General features: G+C 39.3%; 2 protein-coding genes across 9 annotated transcripts in view; one reads left to right on the top strand and one right to left on the bottom strand.

The window, feature by feature from the left end:
• Window positions 1-1,303: 1,303 nt before the first annotated feature.
• Window positions 1,304-24,840, bottom strand: part of LOC147144692 (uncharacterized) — a 31,711-nt gene continuing 8,174 nt past the window's right edge. For all 8 annotated transcript variants that reach the window (XR_015087462.1, XR_015087460.1, XR_015087461.1 and 5 more), the window contains 5 exons: window positions 19,373-19,495; window positions 19,126-19,218; window positions 16,062-16,149; window positions 3,455-3,659; window positions 1,304-2,486 (listed from right to left, as the gene is read on the bottom strand). The gene's annotated coding sequence lies outside the window, so the exon portion shown is untranslated. The remainder of the gene's footprint in view (window positions 2,487-3,454; window positions 3,660-16,061; window positions 16,150-19,125; window positions 19,219-19,372; window positions 19,496-24,840) is intronic.
• On the top strand, window positions 2,705-23,659 carry snx19b (sorting nexin 19b). The gene is made up of 14 exons (XM_086035763.1): window positions 2,705-2,831; window positions 3,431-3,668; window positions 5,088-5,282; window positions 5,697-6,887; window positions 7,434-7,632; window positions 8,442-8,542; window positions 8,649-8,768; window positions 9,066-9,190; window positions 9,855-9,948; window positions 10,020-10,179; window positions 10,849-10,981; window positions 19,318-19,502; window positions 20,088-20,175; window positions 22,204-23,659. The coding sequence occupies exons 2-14, from the start codon at window positions 3,447-3,449 to the stop codon at window positions 22,325-22,327; spliced, it is 2,937 nt and encodes a 978-aa protein (XP_085891889.1). The 5' UTR covers window positions 2,705-2,831; window positions 3,431-3,446; the 3' UTR covers window positions 22,328-23,659.

Below are 24,840 nucleotides of genomic sequence, written 5' to 3'. Positions count from 1 at the left end.
TTGTGGCTTCAAAGCTATTCCAGAAACATTTTCCCACACCAGCTCAAGAGTCAACCACACTGAACAAATAAGATTAGTGAGGTTATACTAGTCAGCACAGCCCATTTCCTCCATCTTCACTCATTTTAATACCTGACTCTGTTCATTCGGCATTAATTAAAAGATCTCAGTACTGGCAGGTCATACATCAGTATTTAGGGCACGTACATCACATTAACAATAATTTCCAAGCTTTCTTTAATTCAGTATTTCATTCAGTATTATAATTGTATTTTAGCTGTTACCTTAGAATTATAAGTACAGTGAGTCAAAGAAATTTAAATCCTGTACTTACCCTCGCTGTGTTAATTAAAAGCATTAGCTACCTTGTACAATACAAATACACAATAGATTTTTTTTTTAATAAACGTTTTCATACACTGTTTTTTTTATACATAACAAACAGAAGTTCTGAATTTTACCGACCTGGAGACTTGGTTGCTGGTGCAGAAGAAAATCTAGAGAGCCACTTGCAGTATATTTATTACATGCTTATGGTGGTGTGGATGATATACGACACAATAGGTTATGAAACGATCTTGCAATGCAAGGTGGATCCAGTGCTGAACGCAGCATAGTTTGAGGTCAAAGGCAGGTTTTTACTTCATAATTTTGTCAGCAAAGGAAAAACACATTGGACAGTGGGCAAATAGTTTGTTAATGTATAATGTGCATCACTTTTTCTGACAGCTAACATGACAGTGTAATGTTGTGAAACGCAAAGAGTTTGATATTTGGCTAAAAAGTGATAATGTTCATTTCAAGTCACTTAAGTTACCAACTTTAGGACTTGGCTAAAACTTTTTATAATATTCACCATGAACATTTGTATTTTGCATCAATCTAGTGTGGCATTTTTGTTGTTCAAAGAAAAATGATCTTTTGTGTGGTTCACATGAACCTGGCAACCAACTAATAGGCTATGAGGTGGAGTACAGCTAGAGACCAGTTAATAAAGCAAATATCATGGGACTGTAAAAAAAAGAAAAAAACCTGGTTTCATTCAGCATATTTAAGGTGGAAATCAACAAAAAAATCCAGCCGTTTCTAGCCATCTCCGGGGGGAGACATTTTGTAATTTCTGTCAACTGAAAATGACATCACAACTGCTCAGGGCTCAGGTAAGGACCAATCACGGCTGACTTTTTTTCTGAAGCTGAGCCGTGATTGGTCGTTACCTGAGCCCTGAGAAGTTGTGATGTCATTGTCAGTCAATAGAAGTGACAAAATGGCCGCCCCCTGAGATGGCTAAAAAGGGGTGGATTTTGCTGCTTAATTCATATTTCACAAACACAATATTAATCTAGTGGTTCAGCTGGGAACATATTCTTGAAAAATATGTGCTTGGGTCGATTTCCATCTTAAGCTGAAAGTCAAACACACACACACGCACACTAATGTCTGCTCAAGTCTCCTTGCGAGTTTCATATTTGTGTGTTTGACTTTGTCCCATTCTATAAACGGCTGGAAGTGAGTATTGTGTAGCTGTCCTTTTTTTCCCACTTCATAACTAAAAATTTGGCTTGCAACATAAAGCAAAGAACTCGACCAAGTGGTTGTTTAGTTGTAAAACTTGTAAATTGGAGCACTAGCAAGTGTTCGCCCTCATATCTGCTATTCACAGATTTCTTTTTGACCCTATCATTATTCAGAGAAAAAGTCATGTTTTGTTTTTGTTCCATCTTGTGGCATTTTGGTGCCAAAGAACTATAATGTGAATAAGCTTTTCAAATGCTTTCCGCCATCTTGTGGCATCTATACGTAATCACTACCCTATAACTGTTGTGTCAATTGTGCCCAGGTTTTTAGTGGAGAAAATATAAGATTGCTCATATTACACACAAACAGGGCTGGATGGGCGCAAAAAAATAAAAATAAAAATAAAATAAAATAAATAAAAAAATCGGCCCTGGCATTTGCTTAGATCTGCTGATCCGCCAGCCAACGTGCACGTCTGAGTGGGCACGCGCGCCTACACGTTCATATTTGAGGAGAGAGAATAGAAGGCATGAGGAACATAAAAAAAAAAATTGGGAGTTGAAAAAAGTTGGCTGGAGCATGAGTGTGAGGTGCGACAATGTCAAATGTGGACAGAAAACAGGACGATATGCTGCTAAAAACACGATGTGTGTTAGGCTGGAGGTGGTAGATGTTTGTAACAAACTATTCAAAACAGAATCCAAGTAACAAAGAAAGACATGGTGCTGTGAGAGAACAAATAAGGAATGAATCCAAAAATGAAGCACTGGATTAACCCAGGAAAGAGTTCAACTCGATTTCTTGCTTTGTTAGCAGAAGCGAATACAACCTGTTCCTTTGCAAGAGACAAGACGTTCTGGCGAGGAGTGGCGATTTGACTGGAGGCTAAATACCGGATGAGATGAGTGGTGGAGAACAGGTGTGAGAAGCTCAGCACACCTGTACACGCCCAGCCCTGAAAACAAAAACTATAAAAAAATACAATATTTAAAAAAAATATATAAATAAATAAATATATATATATATATATATATATATATATATATATATATATATATATATATGTTTCTCTATCTTTCATTACTATACTAATAACTTCAATAATTTCAATAATGTAATTTATCTGGGGTTGAGTACAATAATAACACCGTTTAGTAAACGGCGTTTACTAGACATAACTGTTCTTGGGATTTTGAGTGGGCGTTTCGCCTAGCATTGACGTCACGCTACCGGAAGTAAACAGCTCACGAGACGTCTCGTTGATTGAAAGCTTGAAACAGCTCACTTGTTTTTGTTGTTCTATTTTAACGATGGTAAGCATGCACCAGGGTAAGCTATATTTGTGTCGTTCTGACCAATTCAACAAGAATACCACGTTATCGTTATATTGTCTTTCGAGCCCGACAGTGTCATCTTGTTTCTTCGCCAACGTTAAATTTGAAAGGAGATATAAACATACGTGTGTAAACATTGCATTTAGAAACCTGTAACAAGTAGACACGTAGTAGTTTTTAAATGTAACGTGCAACAAAAGTCTGCACTAACGTTGCATTTCTTGTTTGCTTTGGGACACTACCACAACCGCTACGACGACTCGCCTTTGAATATTAAAACGTTAAAAATGAGATAAATGCGAATCTCATCGGTGACACTTTGTTCATGTACTAATGAGCGTCAGTTTAAATGGGCAATCGCTTTGCAAATGGTATTCGGCGTCAACCCCCCCGTTTTATATTCTCATACGATTTGACATGGTAGTATGCTTTTTCTTTTCAGTGTGATCCTATTCTCATTCGTACATAATGTAAGCCTGTTTTAACCCATGTTCTAATAATACGATACGTATCTATAGTCAAGCTAGTTTTCTTGCTTTTCATAATGTATCTAACTCAGTCTCTATTTGGTTTTCTAGGTCTGATACATGTGTGATGAGCACCTTCAGTGTCATGGCAGAGGTGCTGGGACAGAGGTGTTTGTTGGGCCTTGGCGTGCTGTTGGCTTGGCTTCTTCTTTTCCATCTACTTGTAAATATCTGGCTGCTGTGTGTATTCACCAGCCTGCTTGTGGTACTTGGGGGCTGGCTGGGCTCACAGGCTATCTTGGAATCCAATAGCGTGATTCATCTGGAGAGGTTTATTACTCTGGAACAGGTAAATCATCACACGCATACTTAAAATAAGGAAGCATTATGGTGTATGAACTTAGACATTTTATTTTGATTCACCTCAGTCAGTTAAAAATGATCTTGCCGCAATCATGGATTCCAGAACAAGTTTATAAAAGCACAATTCTTAGTGTACTGTATATTATAAGCAGGATTCTACCGTACATTGTTTTTGTCATTTCACTGATGCTGGCTGGCCTGACTTAGTCAGTACAAATTTCAGAAATATATGATTAAATCAACACTTTCTTGCTTTATCAATATTTAATATTCAATTTAAGTTTTATCACCTTGAAGTCATCAATCATAATAGATCTTTTTACTGTGCTGCAGACATTTTTTTTGCACTTGAGGTAAATCCTTATATGAAGAATGGCTTTTACAAGATTTAAGGCTCACAAAATGTAAGTTGTTAAATATTCAGTTAGATTAAAAAAATGCCCCAAAAATAATTACCATATACAGACGAAATATATCTTTAAAGTTTTAAATAATTCAATACAAGATGCTGAATATGAAATAACCATTGCAACTTGTCATATTATATCATGGATATACAGGGCCCACAATCAGGAGATTTCAAGAGTGTTTTGGTAAAATATAGTCCCGGGCTTGGATGTTTTTCTTTGTAAAATGGGCTTCCGTCTGTCCACTTTACTCAAAAGCCCAGACAGATTAAGGAGAAGGGGGATTGTTATCACATGCACGAAACAGCTCGTACTTGGCAGAAATTCCTGCAACTGCTTCAAAGTTGCTGTTGGCCTCTGGAGAGCCTCCCGACCAGTTTTCTTCTTGTGTTTTCATCAACTTTGTAGAGACATGCAGGCACTGTTGTGCCCTTTTTTATCTGCTTGATAATGACTGTCTTCATTGTGTTCCAAGGAATATTTCATGCCCTGGAAAGAGTTTTGTACCTTTCACACGAGTAACACCTTTGAGCAATAAAATACCTTTGATAGTGTGGAAATTATCCGTGGACCTTGCCTTGTGATGGAAGTTAAGACAACATAAATGCTAGAAAAATAATACTAGAACTCAACTGCATTCAGGGTTAATCAGAGGCACTTGAAATGGCGGCAGGACGGGCAGGTGTTTGCCGACTCCCATTTAACTTGAGTTTGAATGTATTTCATTAATTTTGAACACAGCCACAATCTCAGGTAAACAACATGGTATTTAAAAATGAGTGTGTAGACTTTTTGTATCCACTTTATTTTGGCCTCATTTTTTCTGTCAAAAATTCTGGCATTTCAACATGGGTATGTAGACTTTTCATATCCACTTTACTGCTGTGCCTAGTGAGGTCAGTATACAGATAGAATTTGTCACAAAGTTGAAATTTATCTTAAGATCAAGCATTATATGCTATACCTCAAATTTCACTTCCCTCATCGCTCATTTTCAGATTCCATCGACTGTGGAGGATGACCATCACTTGGACCAAGAAATCCACAATTCAGTGAGGAAGATTATCAGGGACTTTGTTTCTTCTTGGTACAAGACTGTGTCCTCTGAGAGTGGCTTTGAAAAGCAGGTTCAAGAGGCCATGATTTCTATGGGCATGGAGCTGCAGATGCGTGCAAGGCAATTAGACAGAAAGGTACTATTTTGTAAGACATTCGCTATAGGTGGATAATGTATATGCTGTGTTGGGCTTTTATGCAAAAATGTTGTGCATTTTGTGCAAATGTAGTAAGAGTGTGCATTTCTACCATTTGATTTCTGGCATGAGATTTACTAGTCCTATCAAATGTAATGTAATCTAATAGCTAAATTCAAAATAATATAATAATCTTAATGGCGATGTAACTAAAATGTGTCATTTTTTTCAGTTTGGCACGTAACCTCCTTTTTGTATTCTTTTGTAACTATAATTGGTCAAAATCCCGCATTTTAAAGACCCAGGGGCAACTCTATATGCATACATTGGGAAGACAATTTGCTGGTTTTGAAAATGTATGGACAGCTGAATTTGCCGTCCACATTTATTAACCTTTTTTTGTGTTGCTTGCAGAGACTGACCCAGAGGATCTTGGAAATGTTTGGCTGCCACCTGCAGGATTACCTTCGAGCCAAGGAGCTGGTTGCCCAGCAACAGGTTTCTCCAGTTCCAAAAGCGAATAGTGACAGGGAAATGTTCTGGCAGGCTTATTCCAGGGTTACCACACCTCACTGTGTTATGAGCAGCGAGACAGTGGAAGTCAATTACACAAGAGCTCTAGTGGACTTATTGCTGCATGTTTTGGTGCCCCCGCCTCACTTGGAAACGGGCACTGGACGATTTGTTGTTGCAGAACTCATCACCTGCAATGTCCTGCTCCCTCTTTTTGCTAAATTGTCTGACCCTGACTGGTTGAATCTTTTCATGATAGACATATTAGGCAGTTCCAATAAATCAAGGGCGATGACTGGAGAAGAGACACTGGGTTTGTCAGAACATCTTCCTTGTGCTAAATTAGAGCAAGAGACCACTTACGCCCACCAAAGCAATGCTGATGTCCCTCCTCCAACAGCTCAAACAGAAAGGGAACATTTTGCGGATATGGTTTTGCCCGAACACTCTATGCACGATGGAGCGGATTCTGAGCTCTATTGTCAACAGAATAACATTGAAGAAGAGAAAAATCAGACCATACGATACTCTTTGAGCGGGATCAACTCGAATCCCTTTTATCAAGAAAATGATTCTGACTTGGACTCTCCTTTAGCCGACGACAAACTGAGTTCCATTGACTCCTTGGTCATGATAGGACAAGAGGATGGTTTGTATGACCAACAGAAAGAATGTGGAATCGACAGCAGTCATGGTCAAGACATGGAAGGTCTTTGTTCCAATCAGTTAGATACCTTCTGCTCTACAGTCTTGGTGAGCTCAGAGACATCCGAGCACCCATATGGCTCATTCGAAAGACCAACAGATAACGCTCCAACCAGCAGCCTTCAGACCTTGGAGAGTGAAGGTAGTTTTTCTTCAGCAAATCAAGCAAGGGAGCTCCCTCTAGTGGTTGAACCAATTGGGAACACCAATGAACCGACTGTCATCAGCCCATTGCATGGTTCTTCCCCCTTGCCTTCGTTCAGTTTTGAGCCTCTGAGCAGCCCCGATGGACCAATAATTATCCAAAACCTACGTATCACTGGCACGATCACAGCTAAGGAACACCGTGGGACCGGCTCGCACCCTTACACTCTTTACACCATCAAGGTAAAAACTTCTTTTTCCAAATCATCTATTCTTTTCAATATTCAGTGTAACAAGGTGTGAAGAAATGAAATCCGTCGTTACCTGTGGCTCAATCGTAACAAAACGTTTGAAAGTTCAATTTTTGTGTTAATAAATTTAGAAGTAATCACTCTTTCGGTCTCTCTCTCTCTCTTTCGCTCTCTCTTTCCCTCACCCGTACACAGAGACACTTGCAGAGAATATACAGTAGTTTGTCTTGTGAAAGTATCAGCCCCCCTTGAACCTCTTGACCTTTTGTCACATTTTAAGCTTCAAACATAAAAATCTCAGTCTCAGGTCTTTGCAGACTTCAACGGGTTTTCTTCCACACTGGCCTTGTATTCAACTCTAATGAAAAGAGGGCAAATAATTTCGGATGCCCTACTTTTCAGTTATTTATTTGTAAAAAAGAAGTTGAAAATATCATTTAAATGACTTTCCATTTCATGATTGTGTCTGGCGTTGATTCTGTTGAAACAGTGTGGATCAAAATGATGCTGAGATGTAGATGTTGTTGATGTCTTTCAGTATGAGACGGCCATGGGTTGTGAGAACCCAGGGCGCATCCATCCATGCTCGGAGGATGGGGACACATTGCACTCAGGTTTCGAGAGTCCATCTTCCATTCAGCCAGTGGCCTACCACATGGTCAACAGACGATACAGTGAATTTCTTAACCTACAAGCACGCGTGGAAGAGAGAACTGAATTAAAGAAACTCATCAAAGGTAGGTTTGGAAGAGGATTTTGAAATACCGTATTGGCCCGAATATAAGACGGCCCTGATTATAAGACGACCCCCTCTTTTTCAAGACCCAAGTTTGAAAAAGGTTTTTTGGAACACCAAATTAATTTTTATACAGAAAATAATTACAGTACATCTGAAACAAATGATTATAACAATATATTTGAGAGAAAAAGCATGCTATTTTGCCTCATTCAAATCTTAATATCTGAACGTTTAAATATGTCAACTAAAGCACAATCACATTCGGAAATGAATGGCTTCTGGTTTTTGAAATGTAAATAAACCGAATCTATTGTGACCAAACAACAAAATTGCAATAAGTGCATTAACCATGAAAGTGAAGTCTAACCGTAACTGTGTGTCTTGAAACAAATCTGAATAAGGAAAAACATTGCAATAAAATAATGCAAACCGGTTTAACTTGAGAGTAGCTGAGATCTGTCATGACAGAACATTACTCTTCACAAACTATCCGCCTCGCTGTGCCCACGTCATCCTCACGAGACAGGGGTGGACCTGGGTAGTCAAGTTCAGCATTCGCGTCAATGATATCTGGCGCCATCAAGCGTCGTGAATGGGTATCATGTCTAGACCCCGAATATAAAACGACCCCCACTTTTTCAGTCTTATTTCAATGCAAAAAAACACCGTCTTATATTCGGGCCAATACGGTGTGTCTCGTAATAAAAATGTTTGTGCACATACTGTACACAGTGGCTTTCCAAATACCATGCTTTGATAGTATTTGAGTCCGCGTTGGCTGTACTTCCAAATTATTCTGTTTTGAAGGTGTAAAAGGTCCAAAGAAAATATTCCCAGACATGCCCTTTGGAAACATGGACAGTGACAGGATAGAGGCCAGGAAAGGAATGCTGGAAACCTTTCTGAAGGTGTGTAATTTTGATTTGATCAAATCCAAAAGTGTTTTGGGTTCCAATGTAATTTTTGTTGTTATTTTGTTTCTCAAAATTAAGACATGTTTTTAATTCCCCCCAGCATCTGTGCGCCATTCCTGAAATATCCAACAGTGAACAGATGCAGGAGTTTCTGGCTCTTAATACAGATGCCCGGATTGCCTTTGTCAAGAAACCTTTTATAGTTTCACGCATTGACAAGGTTTGTTGGTGATCATTTCATTGCATTGGCCATAACTGAGCTACACTATGAAAATTACATAGACTACACACATTTAACTTTATTATATCATCCTCTCTGGTCTGGCTGGACATGGATGCACAAGGCAGTAGAGAAGTTCTGATGGTAGCATGATGATACAAATGTTATTTAGGGGCCTTTTTTGCCATTGAAAAAATAATTAGCACTCGATTGAATTGTCATTAATGCAATATTAAGAACGTGATGAATGCACACGCTACAATGTTTGCTCGCTTGTAAGATTGTATATTTATGCAGATTGTGGTGAATGCAATAGTGGACACTCTGAAGACAGCGTTTCCTCGTTCAGAGCCTCAGAGCCCAACTGATGAAAATGAGGGCGAGATGGATGGGGGCAAACTTAATCCTGACAAAAAGAACAAGTATGTGATTTAGAATAAAACAAAAAAAAACTACGGCCTACAACATAAGTGTAACTTTTGAAAGAAGTACGATTTGCAACCTCCCTACACTGCATAGGATTGAAAAAGTATTTATTTGCATTTTTATGATGTTTACGTGTAATAATATATTAATTAGAATCTCTCATGGAGAATGTCAACTAGTCATTTACTTGACTGCGTGTATGGTGAGATAACCGTAATGTTATTTTGCAATGACAAATTGAGGTTGGGGTTTTAATGGCAAGTGACCCCCATTTCTGAAGGGATTTGATCCAGAAGGTATGGCCCCCTGGCCACAAGTGAGTTATTTCTCTCTATCCATTAAACACAAAGCTATGAACAAAAAGTAATAGTAAAACAGGGATTTGCCTGAAACTAACCAAATCACTCAATCAGATCTCTCAGACTCTATTTTTTACATATGGGAGTTGCTGTGATCTACAAACATTATTTCAATTCCACCCATACCGCCACATGCACTCCATCTTTGTAAACACCAATGTGTTTTTGTTTTCAACACACGAAACACAGTTTGGAAATTACATTGATGTTAAATTAACATAATCCTAACAGCATACAGTTTTGTGTACCAGTCGACCTGAAAAACGTTAAGACAAAGGATTTTCTTCCCCCCTTCCCTCAGGTCACGCCTGAAATTCTCCAGCAAAAGCATCCCATTTATGAATGGCTCAGATATAAGAGCACCTGTCTTGCTCAGCTGGGAACAGACTCACACAGTAAGTTATCAGTTCATTTTGACTGGTCGCCCATGGTAACGTTTTTGCCTTTCTTTGCTGTACACTCACAGGTGTTTAATGGAATGTCTTTGGAGGACCTGCAAAATTTTATCGATAAAGAAGAGAATCTATCCCTCACACCTATGCCAAATTGCAAGGATGGTGAAATTGTGACACAATATGGACATTGCCAGCATGACTCTGTCGTGGGGAAGCAAGGACAAGCACACGGTAAGGCATGAGAGGGGTTGTATTGTAATGGCATACTTGTCGTTATCATCAAGACTTCAGACACGTTAACTATGCCTAAACTAGACAAAAATAGGATAATAACTTAATAGTGTTGTTAATATGGCTGGTGAATGCGAGTACATCATAATGCAAGTCCGCTTTTACTCCCCTAGTTAGTTTGGGCTTCATTTGTCAACACACACATTTAGTAGCTGGAGTTAGTTACAATTGCAGTATTTTAATTTATACACATGAGGGCAGTGTTGGAGAAACCATAGTTTCACTTGCTATTTGATTGTAAATGTAAATCATCATGCATATTAACTTTTATGCTCAATATCCGAAGCAATATTTTTATATTTGACTTAGATATTATTAATCATGGCAAACATCATCACCTCCTTAAAATATGACAAATAAAGTCATATTTTGAAAAAAAGTATTTGATTTCCTCATGATGCTGGCCACCTCTGCTAAAATCGGCGACATCCTTAGTTAAACAGATAATTCAATTGTACCCCTGAAATTAAATTAATAATAAATATGATATAATCAGTATTTGTTTCAGTTTTTCGTTTTTTTTGTTTTTTTTTCTCTTGAAAAAAAGGAACAAAAATTAGGCCATTATTTTAGGGTGTTGAAAGTTTGTTTTCTCTGCAACGGGCACAGGTGCAGCTGAGATGGCTTTGGCGGACGTCGCTTTAAACATCCTCTGTCTGCTAATGAGGGAGCAGTGGAGCTGGCTGTGCACTGAGAACATTCAAAGGACCATCAGGCTGCTGTTTGGGACCCTCATTAACAGGTGATATTTGTGTAGGCACGTTGCGGTGCCACTATAAAGACAATAAACACATTCAATAAGAAGCAGATTTTATAACTCTGCGATAGACAAATGAGTCTTTACCAACAAATGAGTACATTAAGTTAACTCAGACAACAAACAATATAGATTTAAACAAGATTTGAACAATATAACGCTTATATTGTTAAAATAAGTTTTTTTTTTTTTCACAATTTCAGATGGTGGTGTGCCAATTTCAATTTCAATGAAAGAAATGTGCCTTGACTCAAAAACGTTTGAAAAACACTGACTTAGACAAATGAAATTAATCGATTGTGATTACCAGTGTCTGTATTTTTTATGTACAATTTAGTGGCATTGCTAAATGGCCTGATCTTTGACGTCACAGTTCCAGTAAGCCCCCGAAAAGTGCCAAAGTGAGGACAATATTAACATTGATGACACCAAGGAAAGCTTAGGGGGGCAAGTGATACATCCTTGGACGTGGCAAATAAATTGTTAGAAAAAAAAAAAAAAAGCATCATTTCAGGGTGACATTTTATTAATATTTTGTATTAGTATTAAAATATTGGAAAATTGACCACGGTCATAACTCACAGTGCTAATACACACAGCTGTTGAAGTAATTATTTAACTTATCATATACTATAGCAACTTTCATGCAGAAAATGAAGGTTAAGCACTTACTTTAAGCAAAATGTGATTAGTGTCATATTGATTATCATATGGACAAAAAGGGGTTATCTGTGGTTTTGGTCTTGTGGCAGGTTGGTATAAAAGATCTACTCCAATTACAAAAAAAATACCCACACACTGTGGCTTTTCTATTTACCCTGTGCAAAGGGCTCTCCCGCATGAAAATTTCCTTTGAAAGATGGCAAAAAAAACCTGTTGAACAGTAAACCAACATTAACTCATTCACTGCCAAGGATATATTTGTTTGTCCTTACACAATCCAGCCATTCAATACCGGGAATTTATTTATATTTTTTTTCAAATTTTTTTCAAACCTTAGGGCTGAAAATGTCTGGCAGTGAGCAAGAACTCCTTTTGTGCATGTTTTCACAAAGGTCAACTAACTCAACTACCACTTTTGAGATCGTTGATTTTAGTGCTGACTGTAGTGGTGTAAATCTAGGAGAGAAAACTCGGCAGATGGGTTCGGTCAACATACTGAATTATCTGCATCTTAATTTACCTGAAAGGCATTTTATTGACCTAATTTGGTCAAGTGTAGTCTTGGCTGGAGATACTCTTAAGCAATGTTTGCCATCTGGTGGCAAACACTGTTATTACAACTTTCAACTTCTCAGCTATAGTAAATGTTTTTTTGCCCATCCCTGCATTAGCGCAATCCAGCAGATATTTCGACGTGACTTTTACGTTGGATCACTCTTGACTTCAATAGGTGCTTATACAAGGGTTTGTTTTTTTCCGGCAGAGAAAGAATTGCTGGAATCTATGTTTGAAGTCAGACACTAGACTTTGCCAAGTCGGGATGCCAAGACACATTTTTTTTTCCTAGACATGGGGGATGTGCTGGGAGAGTTTATAACGTTGATGAAAATTGATTGACTGGCTCCTGCAATGTTTAAAAAAAAAAAAAAAAAAAAAGACTTTCTTCATTTTCATTTCATTTCATCTTCTGTTTTAGATTTGTTGTCAAATAAAATTAGGTGGGGGGGGGGGGGGGGTAGAAAAAGTACACTGCTACCACTGCAGAAACAGTGTACATTACAACACTAGTGACCGTAAAGAAGTATTGCCGTGATAAGCAACCCAAACATTTGTTTCTGATCGCTGTGTCAAATAGCCGCCAGTAAACCAATATGCCGACAGTGCTGTCCACTTCTGGCCTTCTAGTCTAATAGTGTGACCCGATGCTCCCTAGGGTGTCGGTACAAAAATATTGTCGCTTAATTTTGATACGGCGTCTGCTATTTTAAACACTTCCAACGGCCAAGTATGACAGGCCTTGTGCTTTTGTTTGACCTCGTCTATATTAGGCAGCAGTCTGTCAGCACTGCAGTGACAGCTCCGTGTGGCAGGTTTTTCCCTCTCATTTGGACAGCCCGCGGGAGCATCGTCTCCCCTACGCTTGAGAACGAATTGGATTTGTTTTCTTGGGATGCAATCAAATCCAAATCAAACGCAACCGGAATGGTATCGCTGCTGTTCTGCGCGTGCTTTCAAAGTAGACAGACATTTGAAGCGTTAAACGACGGTTGATCATAATTTCACAATCCGATTTTCAGAGCACCCACTTTGGCATGGACTGTGGTTACTTAACACGGTTGCTTAAATGGTATACCGAATCCTAGCATACACCTTCGTCCCTTTAAGTAGTTTACTGGGTCTCATCTTGGTGTAGTCGTTCTTTTCCCCCCTCCCCTCCCCCCATAGTTGACTTATTCAGTGTTTTAGGACTGACGTCTTGACATGTGTATTCGTTTACCCTTCTTTGGATTTTGTTTTGGCATGTGTGTTAACTTCCTTTACAGTACAACATAATTCTACCCTCCAAAGTCCAAATGGTGCTGCAGCGCCCGCGGTCCTCTCCTGCAGCTGCCTCCCCAATGACTGAGTGATTTGTTATTTTTACTTCCTAAAACGGCATATTAATGCTCACATAAACAATTCCAATGGGAATGCGAGTGCTTGATGACAACTTGATGTCCTAGGTGAAGATGAGTGGAGGATTCAAAGCCTGTCAGCAGCTGCCTTTCGGCAATGACCTCAGTCATTCAGCGTGCGCTTTTTTTTTTTTTCCCTTCACCGTTTGTGTCGCTGTTTCTGCTCGACTTTTCGAGGGATCTTTCGCTGGCATCGAGTGTTTGCTTGAGTTTCAGTTGGCCTAAAATGAATGTGATGTCTGGCGGCATTAGTAGTCAATGACCATAATGTCGTTTTTAAAATGAAACCCAACCATTTCTGAGTATGTGGTTATACACCAACATTACCATGATGTCGAGGGCTCGTTTTTGTCAGGACTATTCTATACTACTAGTGAGGCTTTATGAACATGTTTTGCACAAATTATAGGCAGGTCTAATTTATTCATTATAGTGACTGGTTATGGTTATTATTTACACCATGCACAGGGTTATTTATTGGCATGACAAAGAGCTGGTTATGAAAAGCGAAAAAAAAACAAACATTTACACAGTAAATTTCATAGTTACATTTCATTCGAGAGTAAAATATTCAGCGTGAAATTTACTCAAAGAATTATACACTGAATATTATTTTTTTAGAGTAAAATTTACTGTGCGAAATGAGATATATTTTTAGGACGGTGTGATTCTAAAGAGCTTAGACACGACTGGGCCTGTGCTAATGTCATTATGTTGGTTTGCAGTAACAGGTCCTTTATTGTTTAGCAAGTTGCAGACTTGAAAAACATGGGGAAAACCCCCGAGTTGCCCAATTTTCCACATGCAAAAATATGTATTACCAGTACCAAATAAGTATTATCTGTTTTGTTTTATGAGCAAGTTTACAAGAGTAGCCATTTGTCTTTGGGTTTGATTACCCCTGATTTGTTATCTGTCAAGAGCGTAACTGTCTTCCAGATGGGATTTTAACCGCAGTGGTTAGAGTTGATTATTTGAGACACTGTGTTTCAACTGGCACTTCTTCCTGACAGAATGTTTTTGTTTTTTTCCATCATGAGCTAACACAACATTTGTCAGTAATATGGTAAATTGTGTGCCTCTAAATCTTTAAACTGGTGGTTAGTATTTCAAACCATTTAGTATTTTTTACAGTAAAAATGTGATGTTAGTGTCTTTTTTTTTTTTCTTTTCCTGTCTTTAATTTTTAGGGATTGACTGACTCCATATATTGGTTTGTCACAAGGTTGAGGTCTGAAGACACTGCTGGCAGCTCAGTGCTACCATCAGCAGGAATTAGACTTCCTGTCAGTTTATGTCTGACCACTGAGCTAATACGTGACAGATTTGCAAGTGATCAGAAGAAGTGAGGGGAGAATTGCATAATAACATGGTTGTTACATAATGAGACGTGCAATCAATCAGCTTTGTTTGACTGGAGGAGGTGCGGCATCACTGCACAGGCTGTTCCTTGGTCAGAACTAGGCACACTCCTCAAAGTAGAAGCGGCTGTTTTAGTGGTTTGTGTCTAACCAATTAAGGCCAGAGTTAAAGCAATAATCAAAAAGGGCATGTTGAGCGGAGCTTCCTAATTTTAGTCACATTGTTGAATTCCTTTTTTGAATCATACTTCCTAAATAAAAAGATTGTTTCACAGATACATAGTACATTCCCATCAAGTTTTGTTTGTCTTGCTGGTCATTATATTAAGAGCTTTCTGTGCTCATGCCTTTATACTGCAACATGTTATTTTTAGGGATGTAACGATTAACTCAAGCCCGGATTCGATTCAATTTTCAGTTCCCGATTTAAAAAAAAGAATTGCTACCATGCTTGTGTCTGTGCACTATTGTGGTTCTGCAGCCATCCACAAACGCAATACACAATGATATTTGGCAAAAGTATAATTTGATTTGCACGTTTCAAGACATTTTCTAGATGAATTTAATCAAATCGAGTTTCGATTAATCGAATCGATGAACCGTTGCAAATCGATTTTAAATCGATTTTTCGATTAATCGTTACATCCCCAGTTATTGTAAATATTCAGCGTACATATTCAATTAGTAATTGATTATATACTCCTAATGTCTTATTCAGATTAGAGATAACAGCTGGAATATTTGAATGTAATCCATATTTCATACAAGTAATCTCAACTATAAATTTTTAAGGTTAAGCCTAATGTATATGCCAGCAAGCAAAGTCCTGTAAAGGTTATGAAACACACACTATACTCTGTTGTCACAACATGTCACAACAAGTCAATTTCACACCTAATTATCGACTCTGTTAATTCCGTTACATGAAAAGCAAATAGGACGTAATGAAACACCACTTGGATGCTTGCAAAATGATCTTGATGAGGGGTAAACACTGTTGTTGTAAATAAAGACTGTAGCAGGATGAAGTCATGCAGGAGCCCAGAGGCCACTTCACATGTCTGGTGTCCTGTTTTTACCACTCACCTGAGTCTGGGCCCTGAGATGTGCCTCCAAAGTAATGTAATGGTTCATCCTCTCTCTCCAGAGACATACTTGCGCAATGACATCATGTCTGTTGAAAAACGTGTAGGCTTATTTTAGCTCAAACAGGGCCTGGGTTTTACTTGCATGCGTCTGCCATAAATGGTAACAGAAATCAAAAGGAACTTTGTACTGTTGTTGGTCAGCTTGGCAGATCTTTTATGCATTTGTACTGTCGTGGACCTTGCATGACTGGTTTCCCAAACAGCTGCTGCGGTGGCATTATATTGTGGCAGGTTGATTGGAGCATGGACCACATGCGTGTACGTAGGTTAATTAAGCCATGTGTTTTTATCTTCTTTGTAACTTGGCAGTCGGTGACCCGCTTCTTACGTTATACTGAAAATATCACTTATTTGTGCAGTATTGCAGTTTGACGGACAAGACACATGCCACGGTGGTATTTTCCCAGCTTCCAAATATTTACTTGACAGTTGAGCTGGAAAACCACTCTAGTGGGTTTTGCGGTAGCAATAGCGCAACAGAGACTAAGACTCCACCAGACCGCAACATCTGATATAGCGTTACTTGGCATTCGCTGGCTTTAATTGGTAGAAAACTGTGTGTGGGTTTGCTCGGGCCAGTGGGAAATCAATCCCCACAGTGATTGCCATACGACTCGAGTGGTGATGACAGCAGAAACTTAATTTGATGAATGTTATTGCAATAAAGGCAGAGCTCTCGTCACAACTAGATATTTATAGCATTTATATAGTATTAATGTGATGTGCTCGGAAACCAAGAAAGTGTTAATATAAACGTCTGTGTTCCATATGTGATATTCCGGGCCATGGCTCGGATTTCATGTTTGTGTTTTGACCTTCGTGTGAATCAAGGCGCCATGACTGTCCCAATCAAACTGCCCGTGTCCACATCCAAACGACATATTAAAATGGAATGAACATATATATGACTATCAGACTTTGCACCATGTCTTGATTAGAGGTGGTGACGTGACAAATGGGAACCAGACGGCTAGACAGGCCTTGTATGCTTTGCTGGAGCGCGCACATCTGGACAGCGAGGTGAAAACAACTTTGCTCACGGCTGACATCATTAGTGGCTAGTTACAACTGCCAGTCTTTCAACTGCATTGGCTGCTACATTTAGGAGACATTTTAGTAGGTCGACCTGCACAATCGAATACTTGTACAAGCGATAGTACGGGTATCTCTAAATATTAGGGGTGTAACGGTACACGTGGGTGTATCAATACGTTTTGATATATATATATATATAGATATATATCTATATCTATATATATATATAATTTTTTTTGCAATTCAAGTCTGGATCAACAGGGTCAAATTTTTTTTTGTTTTCACGCATTCTCCATGTCCTTGAATCCGGCAATTCAATAAATCCTACTAAATTGCGGCACATCTGACATTCTGAAGTGACTTGATGCCTTGCAGATATGAAATGTTATTCGCATTGGCAAGGGTTCCTGGGGGTATTTTTTGTAACGTGACAGTGTTTTAAGACGTTTATTTGTTGTCGCGCTCCCAAATATTGATGTGCAGGGATAATGTTAGAAACATCTGCCTACGAGGGAATACAGAATCATTATCTACTCGAGACAAATTTGCCTTTTCGTGACGCTAATGTTGAAAAACGTCTCGCTTGACTTGCTTAAGTGCCCCGTCGAAGCTTTGCTTGACAACACGAGTCTTCGCATTCCAACCAAGCCGTTGTCGTTTTGTAGTCTGATTTGCCTTCACTCTAGCAATGAGCTTTGATCGTGGCGGTTTATGTGGTAATCGAATAAAGGAACTCAGTCGTGTCCTTTTACCCTGCATTTCCACATCCACGTAACGGACGGCGATTCCTTCCCTTTTGCTCACAGGCTACAGATGAATGATTTAATCTGCGGGAATGTAAACTGTTTTCAGAATGTTTCTTTTTATGTTGTTCTCACAAGCTTCTCTGATGTAACGGCGTTTACCGATGGAGCTCCTAATTTGAACCAGGACTAAGAGAGCGTTCAAGATCCGTTAGGTCTGAATGAAGGCACGGCTCAGTTTGTACTTGCTTACTTTGTACATTAAAATGCAAGTCAACTCAAAAATGTTCTTTACTGTAATATGTTCAGTGTGGCCGCACTACTAACACAAGTCTTTTGATTAATATTGCGTTTGTGCGCAAATTGTGCGCAGCGCGGTCAAAAGATCAATCATCCATCCATCCGCTGAATCCCTTCTGATTGATCAATTTTTTTTTGGAATGTTTCATATTTAAAAAGTACGAATTGTGGAAGCCTGCTATGGTATTTTTGCTTTAATTGGTAGAAAACGTACTGCATGGACATGAAATAAATCGAGAAGTTGGGGGTGAGCGGCATTGCCCACAAACTGTAAATTTGTACTGGTCATGGCAAAAAAACGTTTTGGGCTTGATACTGTGTCAGGGAATATACAAGCAATTGTATTGGTTTGTTTCCATTGACTGCGTTTGCAGTGACGCTTATGTCTGAGTTGCTGAAGAAACAAGCATCATTGTCCACCAGCTGAGCTTTAACCATGACCAAAATACACTGCTACTGGGGGCGAGTCTGGACCTCAGATATATATATACACTACATTACATACATTTTTACTCTTTTTATTTGTTACTTTCAATAACCTTCTCTTCTTGTCTGGGTGGCAACTGTCTGTTTTCCCACCCCACATATAATAAATCTTGTTGCGCAAGATGTTGGGCCTGAATGAAAGGTTAACGTCCCCCCCGGCAACACCCAGCCTATTAAATTGACTCATCGCAAGAGTTTAAATTGTGCAAAAGGGATTTGGGGGAATACATTGAGATCAACTGTTGTGTGAGATCGTGCCAAGTGGGACCTCTCTGCTGCACTTGCGGTCTCAAATCTGTATAGAAATTCAATGAAGCGTTGGCTATAATTAAAATGGATTGGCTGGTCCGACAAAATGGTTGTTCGGTTTTGGTCAAGTCAGGCACAATGACAAGGTCACAGTCACAGCACAATGAAGTCGATGACTGTTTTGTTAACCTGTCGGGATGGGAGGTCCGCCGAATGGCGCCGGTGTCAAGTGCGCTTGCTTGACATTACATCTTTTTGCTAGAATGAAGTTGTTTTCTTCACCTGGGAAAAAAAAACAAAACGTACGTAATATTATTAATGTAACGCCAGTTTCGTTCAGTGGTTCAAAAGTGAAACTCTTTGTGTCTTTTCAAATTTCAGATGGCTGGATGTGAGTGTAGCCAATCTGACATGTACCAGATACTGGGTTCATTACCTTCAGGTCATCCAGGAGTCTGTTTGGCCAGGAGGAGTTTTGCCCACTTGTCCTCAACTAGAACGAAGTCAGCAGCAGAAGGACAACACCAAGAAGCAAGCCTTGTATTGTCTGATGAGTCTTCTGCCAGGTACACAATTTGGATTAAAAAACAAAAATAATAAAATACTCAAATGTACCAAAGGGATGATTTTCACGTGTTATTGTGAAAGAAAAAAGAAAAAAAAATGTGTATGCGACCTGTTCCATTCATACATAACTACTTTGAAATTGCCCCCCCCCCCCCCAAAAAAAAATTCCGGATTTAAATAAACCACTCAGCTGATACAATGTGTCATAGAAATCAAGTTTTTATCATTTGTTACGGAGTACGCTTCATATTCAAATCACACTGCTTGTTTTTTCCCCCCCCTTTCCTTCCTTGAGGCATGACAAAGATTGTTCAACACAAGACAAAAATACTTTTGTTCATACTCTGTAAACAGTGCACAAGTAATTGCAGTAAAATAAACATGTTAAATAGACATTTCTTGTGAATGGATGGGTGATCGTTTTTTTCTTGCTTTTCATTTTTTTTTTTTTTTCTGTGATCAGTGATCGTCCCCAAAAATCCTGATTATGTAAAGTCTCGTCAGCACAGTACCAGCTCCCGTCTTTGATATGAATATAATTTAGGCAGGGAATTTCATTGCCTTTCCTGCCTTTGTGTCCACAGATATTGTCACAGATTTGCTCAGCTCAGAGAAGTACAAACTCAGTTGGGAGACTGTTCTTGATTCCTTCCAAAACCCCTACATTAACAGGTAATACCGCTGTTGTGCACTCCGTTAACCCATTAAAGCCTGAAGCCTCTCGTGAGACATCTCTCTAAAACCTACGGTCGCCTTTGGAGTCACCCTGACATTTTCGCGGAAAATTCCAACACATACGAAATGATTAATATCTCAGACCCTGTAACAGATAGAAACATAATTCCAGAAGAATTTGAGAGCTTAGACATGTGGCTTTCACATGGGCCCGAGTTTATTAATCTGTACTGTTTCCATCAGAGATGCAAGTGAAGCAATATTTTTAGTTTTAAAAAAATCGAGTGGTAATTACCATGCTGTATTCTCTAGCAAAGACGTTGAAATTGTCATTTTCTACGAACATACATCTTAATCATATGTCACGTTTGGCTGGTTTCACGGCTTTAAAGTCCGCAAGTGCGTCGTCTATATCACTGCCGGGACTTATATCAGAGCTCCTGCGATTTGACTGTGCCACCATTACGCCTCGAAAAAATTACGGATATCCTCCGACGACTCACGACACCGTCACATGTATATTCTGATGCATTTCATTGGCTAAGAGACCGAGAATTGGATTTAAAAAAAAAAAGACGTATACGCTTTCCCGGCTTTAAAGGGAGAAACACGCAACAGCGCTCCCGGCTTTGGTGGTTGAAACGCGCCTGTGCGTTCCCGGCTATAATGGGTTAAGACACATACATTTCGATACCCCAGTCCCATAAACTACTGCTGGCCCATTCAGTTTCATACCATATTTTCAAAAAGTGTTTGTATGAACTGGCAGAGTCATAATAAACTCAGTAATACCGTGCATATTCCTTCCATTCCTTCTTTCCCAGGGTCTGACAATTTAGCCTTGAGTGAAGCTGTCGCAATCAGAATTGGTACGGGCCCCGTATATTCATGATATAATATGATAAGCTTCAATAAATACTTGATATAAAGTGTCTTTAGACTGTATTGTTTAAACATTGTAAAATATTACTCATTATTACGTACTACGGAGTTGCGGCTGTAAGGTAGTTGGCGTTTGTCGTGGCTGCAGTCCCTGAACCGCAGTCAGGGATGCCGTCAAACTGTAGGAGGAATCCTATTGGGCCTTTTTGGTCTTTGGTACTCCGGAGGCAGATGATGGGTACTAGCTGGCCAAGCCGAACGCAGCTTTGGTGGTCTCTGAGTCGAAAGTTGTGTGCACCATTAACGCTGCATATAGATGGGCCAATGCTGACTTAGATTTGGGACTTTGTGAGTCGGAGGGGAGAATATTTTGAAGACCTCCGCAGAACACTGGCACGTCTTCACTTGAAGAAGCTGAGGCTGGGGTCTCTGAGGCGGGTTCTCCTATCTCAGGGTTGAGGTGACCAAGGTGGTCAAAAAACTCCCGTGTGGCATGGCCCGAGGGGTGGATGAGATCGGACTAGAGTTCAATAAGGTGACATGAGGTCGTGCTCCACCTACAGGGAGATCTATGCTTCCCTAGTAATGTCTATCCAGGGGTGCTGGAAAGGAGGGTCGATCGGGAAGGACAATCTCAGATTCCGGAGGAGTACTGTGGTTTTTATTCTGGCCCTGTAACAATGGACCAGAGCTACATCTTTGAAGGTGCATGGGAATTCACCCAACCAGTCTACATGAGTTTTGTGGACTTGGAGAAAGCGTTCGACCGTGTCCCCTGGGGAGTTCTGTGGGGAATGCCTTGGGAGCTTGGGGTACCGAACCCCCTGATATGGGTTGTGATCTCTTGGTGTACAATATGTACTCAACTTCATACTCCAAGGAAAGAGGACTTGCGTTCCCGGAGAGCAATTTTAGTGCATGTATACCACTCAAAGTAAACCTGTGTCTCTTGCGAGTGACTGTATACTATGGACCATGAAGCAAATGTGAACCTCATCATGACCCGAGTGATGACGCACTGAATGATTTGTTGAACAAATCTTTAGAATGAATAAGCTTAATAATTTGATTCTAGTGATTCCGTACAGTCAACACAACTGTTGTTCCCATCACTAATTAAACTCTCGTTTTCTCTTTTATTAGACACCTGGTTTACAGCATTTGTGACCTTTTATTGGAGTTCCTGGTTCCTGAATTACCTGAGCAAAGCTTTCAAAGGAATTTGCTGCAGAGCCTCTCCAAGAACCCAGAAAAACTGTTGGCATGAGGAAACAACCCAAATTGACTGTTATATATATATATATATATATATGCATATGTATGTACGTACGTGTATATATATATATATATATATATATATATATATATATATACGCACACACACAGAGTGATGATGAATGTGCCAGTAGTGTCAGATAGGTTATTCTCTCTGATGAAGTGCCTTTTCCACGTTTTTTTTTTTTTGCTTTATAAACGCTGTGCACAATCCTAATTTAAACGATACATAAAGTGTCCATATTCATCCAGTGACTACTGCTAATGTCTTTGATAATAATGTGTTATATGGTGTCCGATTGTCTTGTTTACAGATTGACATGAAAAATGTTGCATATTTATTTATGACAAATGTTTCTGATTTCATCTAAACCCACATGAAGTAAGAACAACATGGAGTGCACTGATTATAATAATGCTATATGTAATTATGTTGTAAGAAAAACAACTGAATATTTGTCTGTGTGTACTATACAGGTGTGTCATAGCTTTGCTGCAGGTGATGCAATGTTTTCAATGCCAAAATGCCCGCTATTGTGTGTCATTACACTTTATTGTATTTATGCCACTTTGTCTTGACAGTAGTGCAGCATTTAATGGAAAGTTACACTGTATCATACGCTTTGATATGTACAAATCACAGCTGTCTTTTGTCCTTTAATTTTCAATCACACTCACATTCACACCTAGGGGGCTATTTAGAGTCTTACAGCAACACTGGGCAAGTATTTGACCTTAATAAAAACATTTCACAACGCTTTTGATGAAACATTGACTTACAAGGCACTAAGCAACTTTTAGGAGGGAGGGAGTAACCCTGGCACACCAAAAAAATGACTAATGTCCTGAATTGCTTTACGGCATACGTCACATCCTCTCTTCGCTATAAGGACGGAAGTCGATTTGAACGTCTACGCACTATTACTGGTGTCATGGCAGATGACCCAAAACAAGCAAAAAAACAAGTTTGTTTGAACAAAATTAGATTCATTACCTCATCGCTATTAATCATTCACACAGCCACTGGAAATAGAAATGTAATTCGTCCAACTTGACGGCCAGCGAGAGCTCAGGATTTCATGACACTACGCGCTGGCGCTCATGGGAAATGTGGTTGACTTTTGTCAAAACACTACCGCTTTTATCCACATGGTGCCACCGTAATCAACAAAAACTGACAAATGACAGAGTATTGCTTTAAGTTATCCTAATGTGCATGTTTGTAGCATATGGGTGCAGTGCTACCCACATGCCAGTGTACAGCTTGTATCTTTTCTCTTTCTAGTCTGATAAAAATAAATGTGTATGATTTGTATGCTGTGAATTGTTTTAAAATATAGTATATGCTTGGATTTGAGTGTATTTTCATTTAGCAAAACAATGACGTTACTTAAATGGCATAATATTTTGTCAACTGTGCTCAGAGCTCCGCACCGACATTTTGTACCCCATAGATTTTTGGCTCATGGCCAACAACAGTAAGTGTCTATAGTGTCCAGCAGTGTGTGATAAAGATCGTTGGACCCAATATTTGTTCCCTATAGTGTATCCTATACCCCCGTTATGCAGTTATTAATCCTGCTTGTCATTTTCCAGTCTGTTTTCCCAAATTCCCGCTGTTGCTATACTCCAGTGGAAAGAAACAGAAGCTAGAGTCCATTATTATTATTTTTTTTAATTAAATCAGAGGGCGCCACATGTACAGTAAACCCCTACTTTACAGCGGTGATGAGGTACAAGCACTGCCCTGAATAGTGAACATTTTTGAGTAATTGACACCCCCTCCAAAAGTTTAATAATAATAATTGCCTATAGATGTAACGAAAATGGTGGCAAAGCACTTAGAGCTGTCTAAATTAAGATCCTCATCTTTCTTCAAAATAGTTCCTTGGCACCGTAACGGCCAATTCTACCGTCGCAAGTTCATCAAAATATGAAAAGGAGGAACATTCCATCCCTGCGCAAGTTAAGCTGCGCTTTTTGCTAGACCTGCGCTGGGAACAAAAATAAGGCCCCAAAGTGTTTTGGTCTGATCTGTGAGCGTGAAATGTAATTTCTTGAGGAGAATCAAAACAATCAGACAAAGCAATATATTGAATCTTGCGCTTAGGATAAGATCACCTTTACAGATGAACTGACATTTTATTTGGCAGCCAGGCTGATTTGCTTCATCTGCTCCCGTGTTTATATATTAGCAAACGCAAGTATTGCAAGTGGTCCTAATATAGAGAAGAGAGAGCTGAAAAGAGCAACAGTGCCAGAAAAAAGTCTCCCGGTGTTCACGTGATAAGCGCCGATTCCAGGAAGACTATTCATGGAGTTGTGTCTGACAGGTCAGGAGGTCTGTCACCGCACTGTGATCCACAGAGAATTACTGTTTTCTCTCAGGGCTGCTAGAACTTATGGCCCTGACTGAAGTGACACACGCTATAGTCATTAATAACCTACACTGTCTGGCACACTCGCAAAGAAAATTGTGACAGAGTATCTCTTTGAAAAGCCGTT

This window comes from Filicampus tigris, chromosome 7 (genome assembly GCF_054856515.1).
Source record: "Filicampus tigris isolate MCC_2025a chromosome 7, RoL_Ftig_1.0, whole genome shotgun sequence".
Classification (NCBI taxonomy): Eukaryota; Metazoa; Chordata; class Actinopteri; order Syngnathiformes; family Syngnathidae; genus Filicampus; species Filicampus tigris.
The sequence above is the reverse complement of the archived record's forward strand: the minus strand, read 5'-3'. Positions and strand labels throughout refer to the sequence as shown.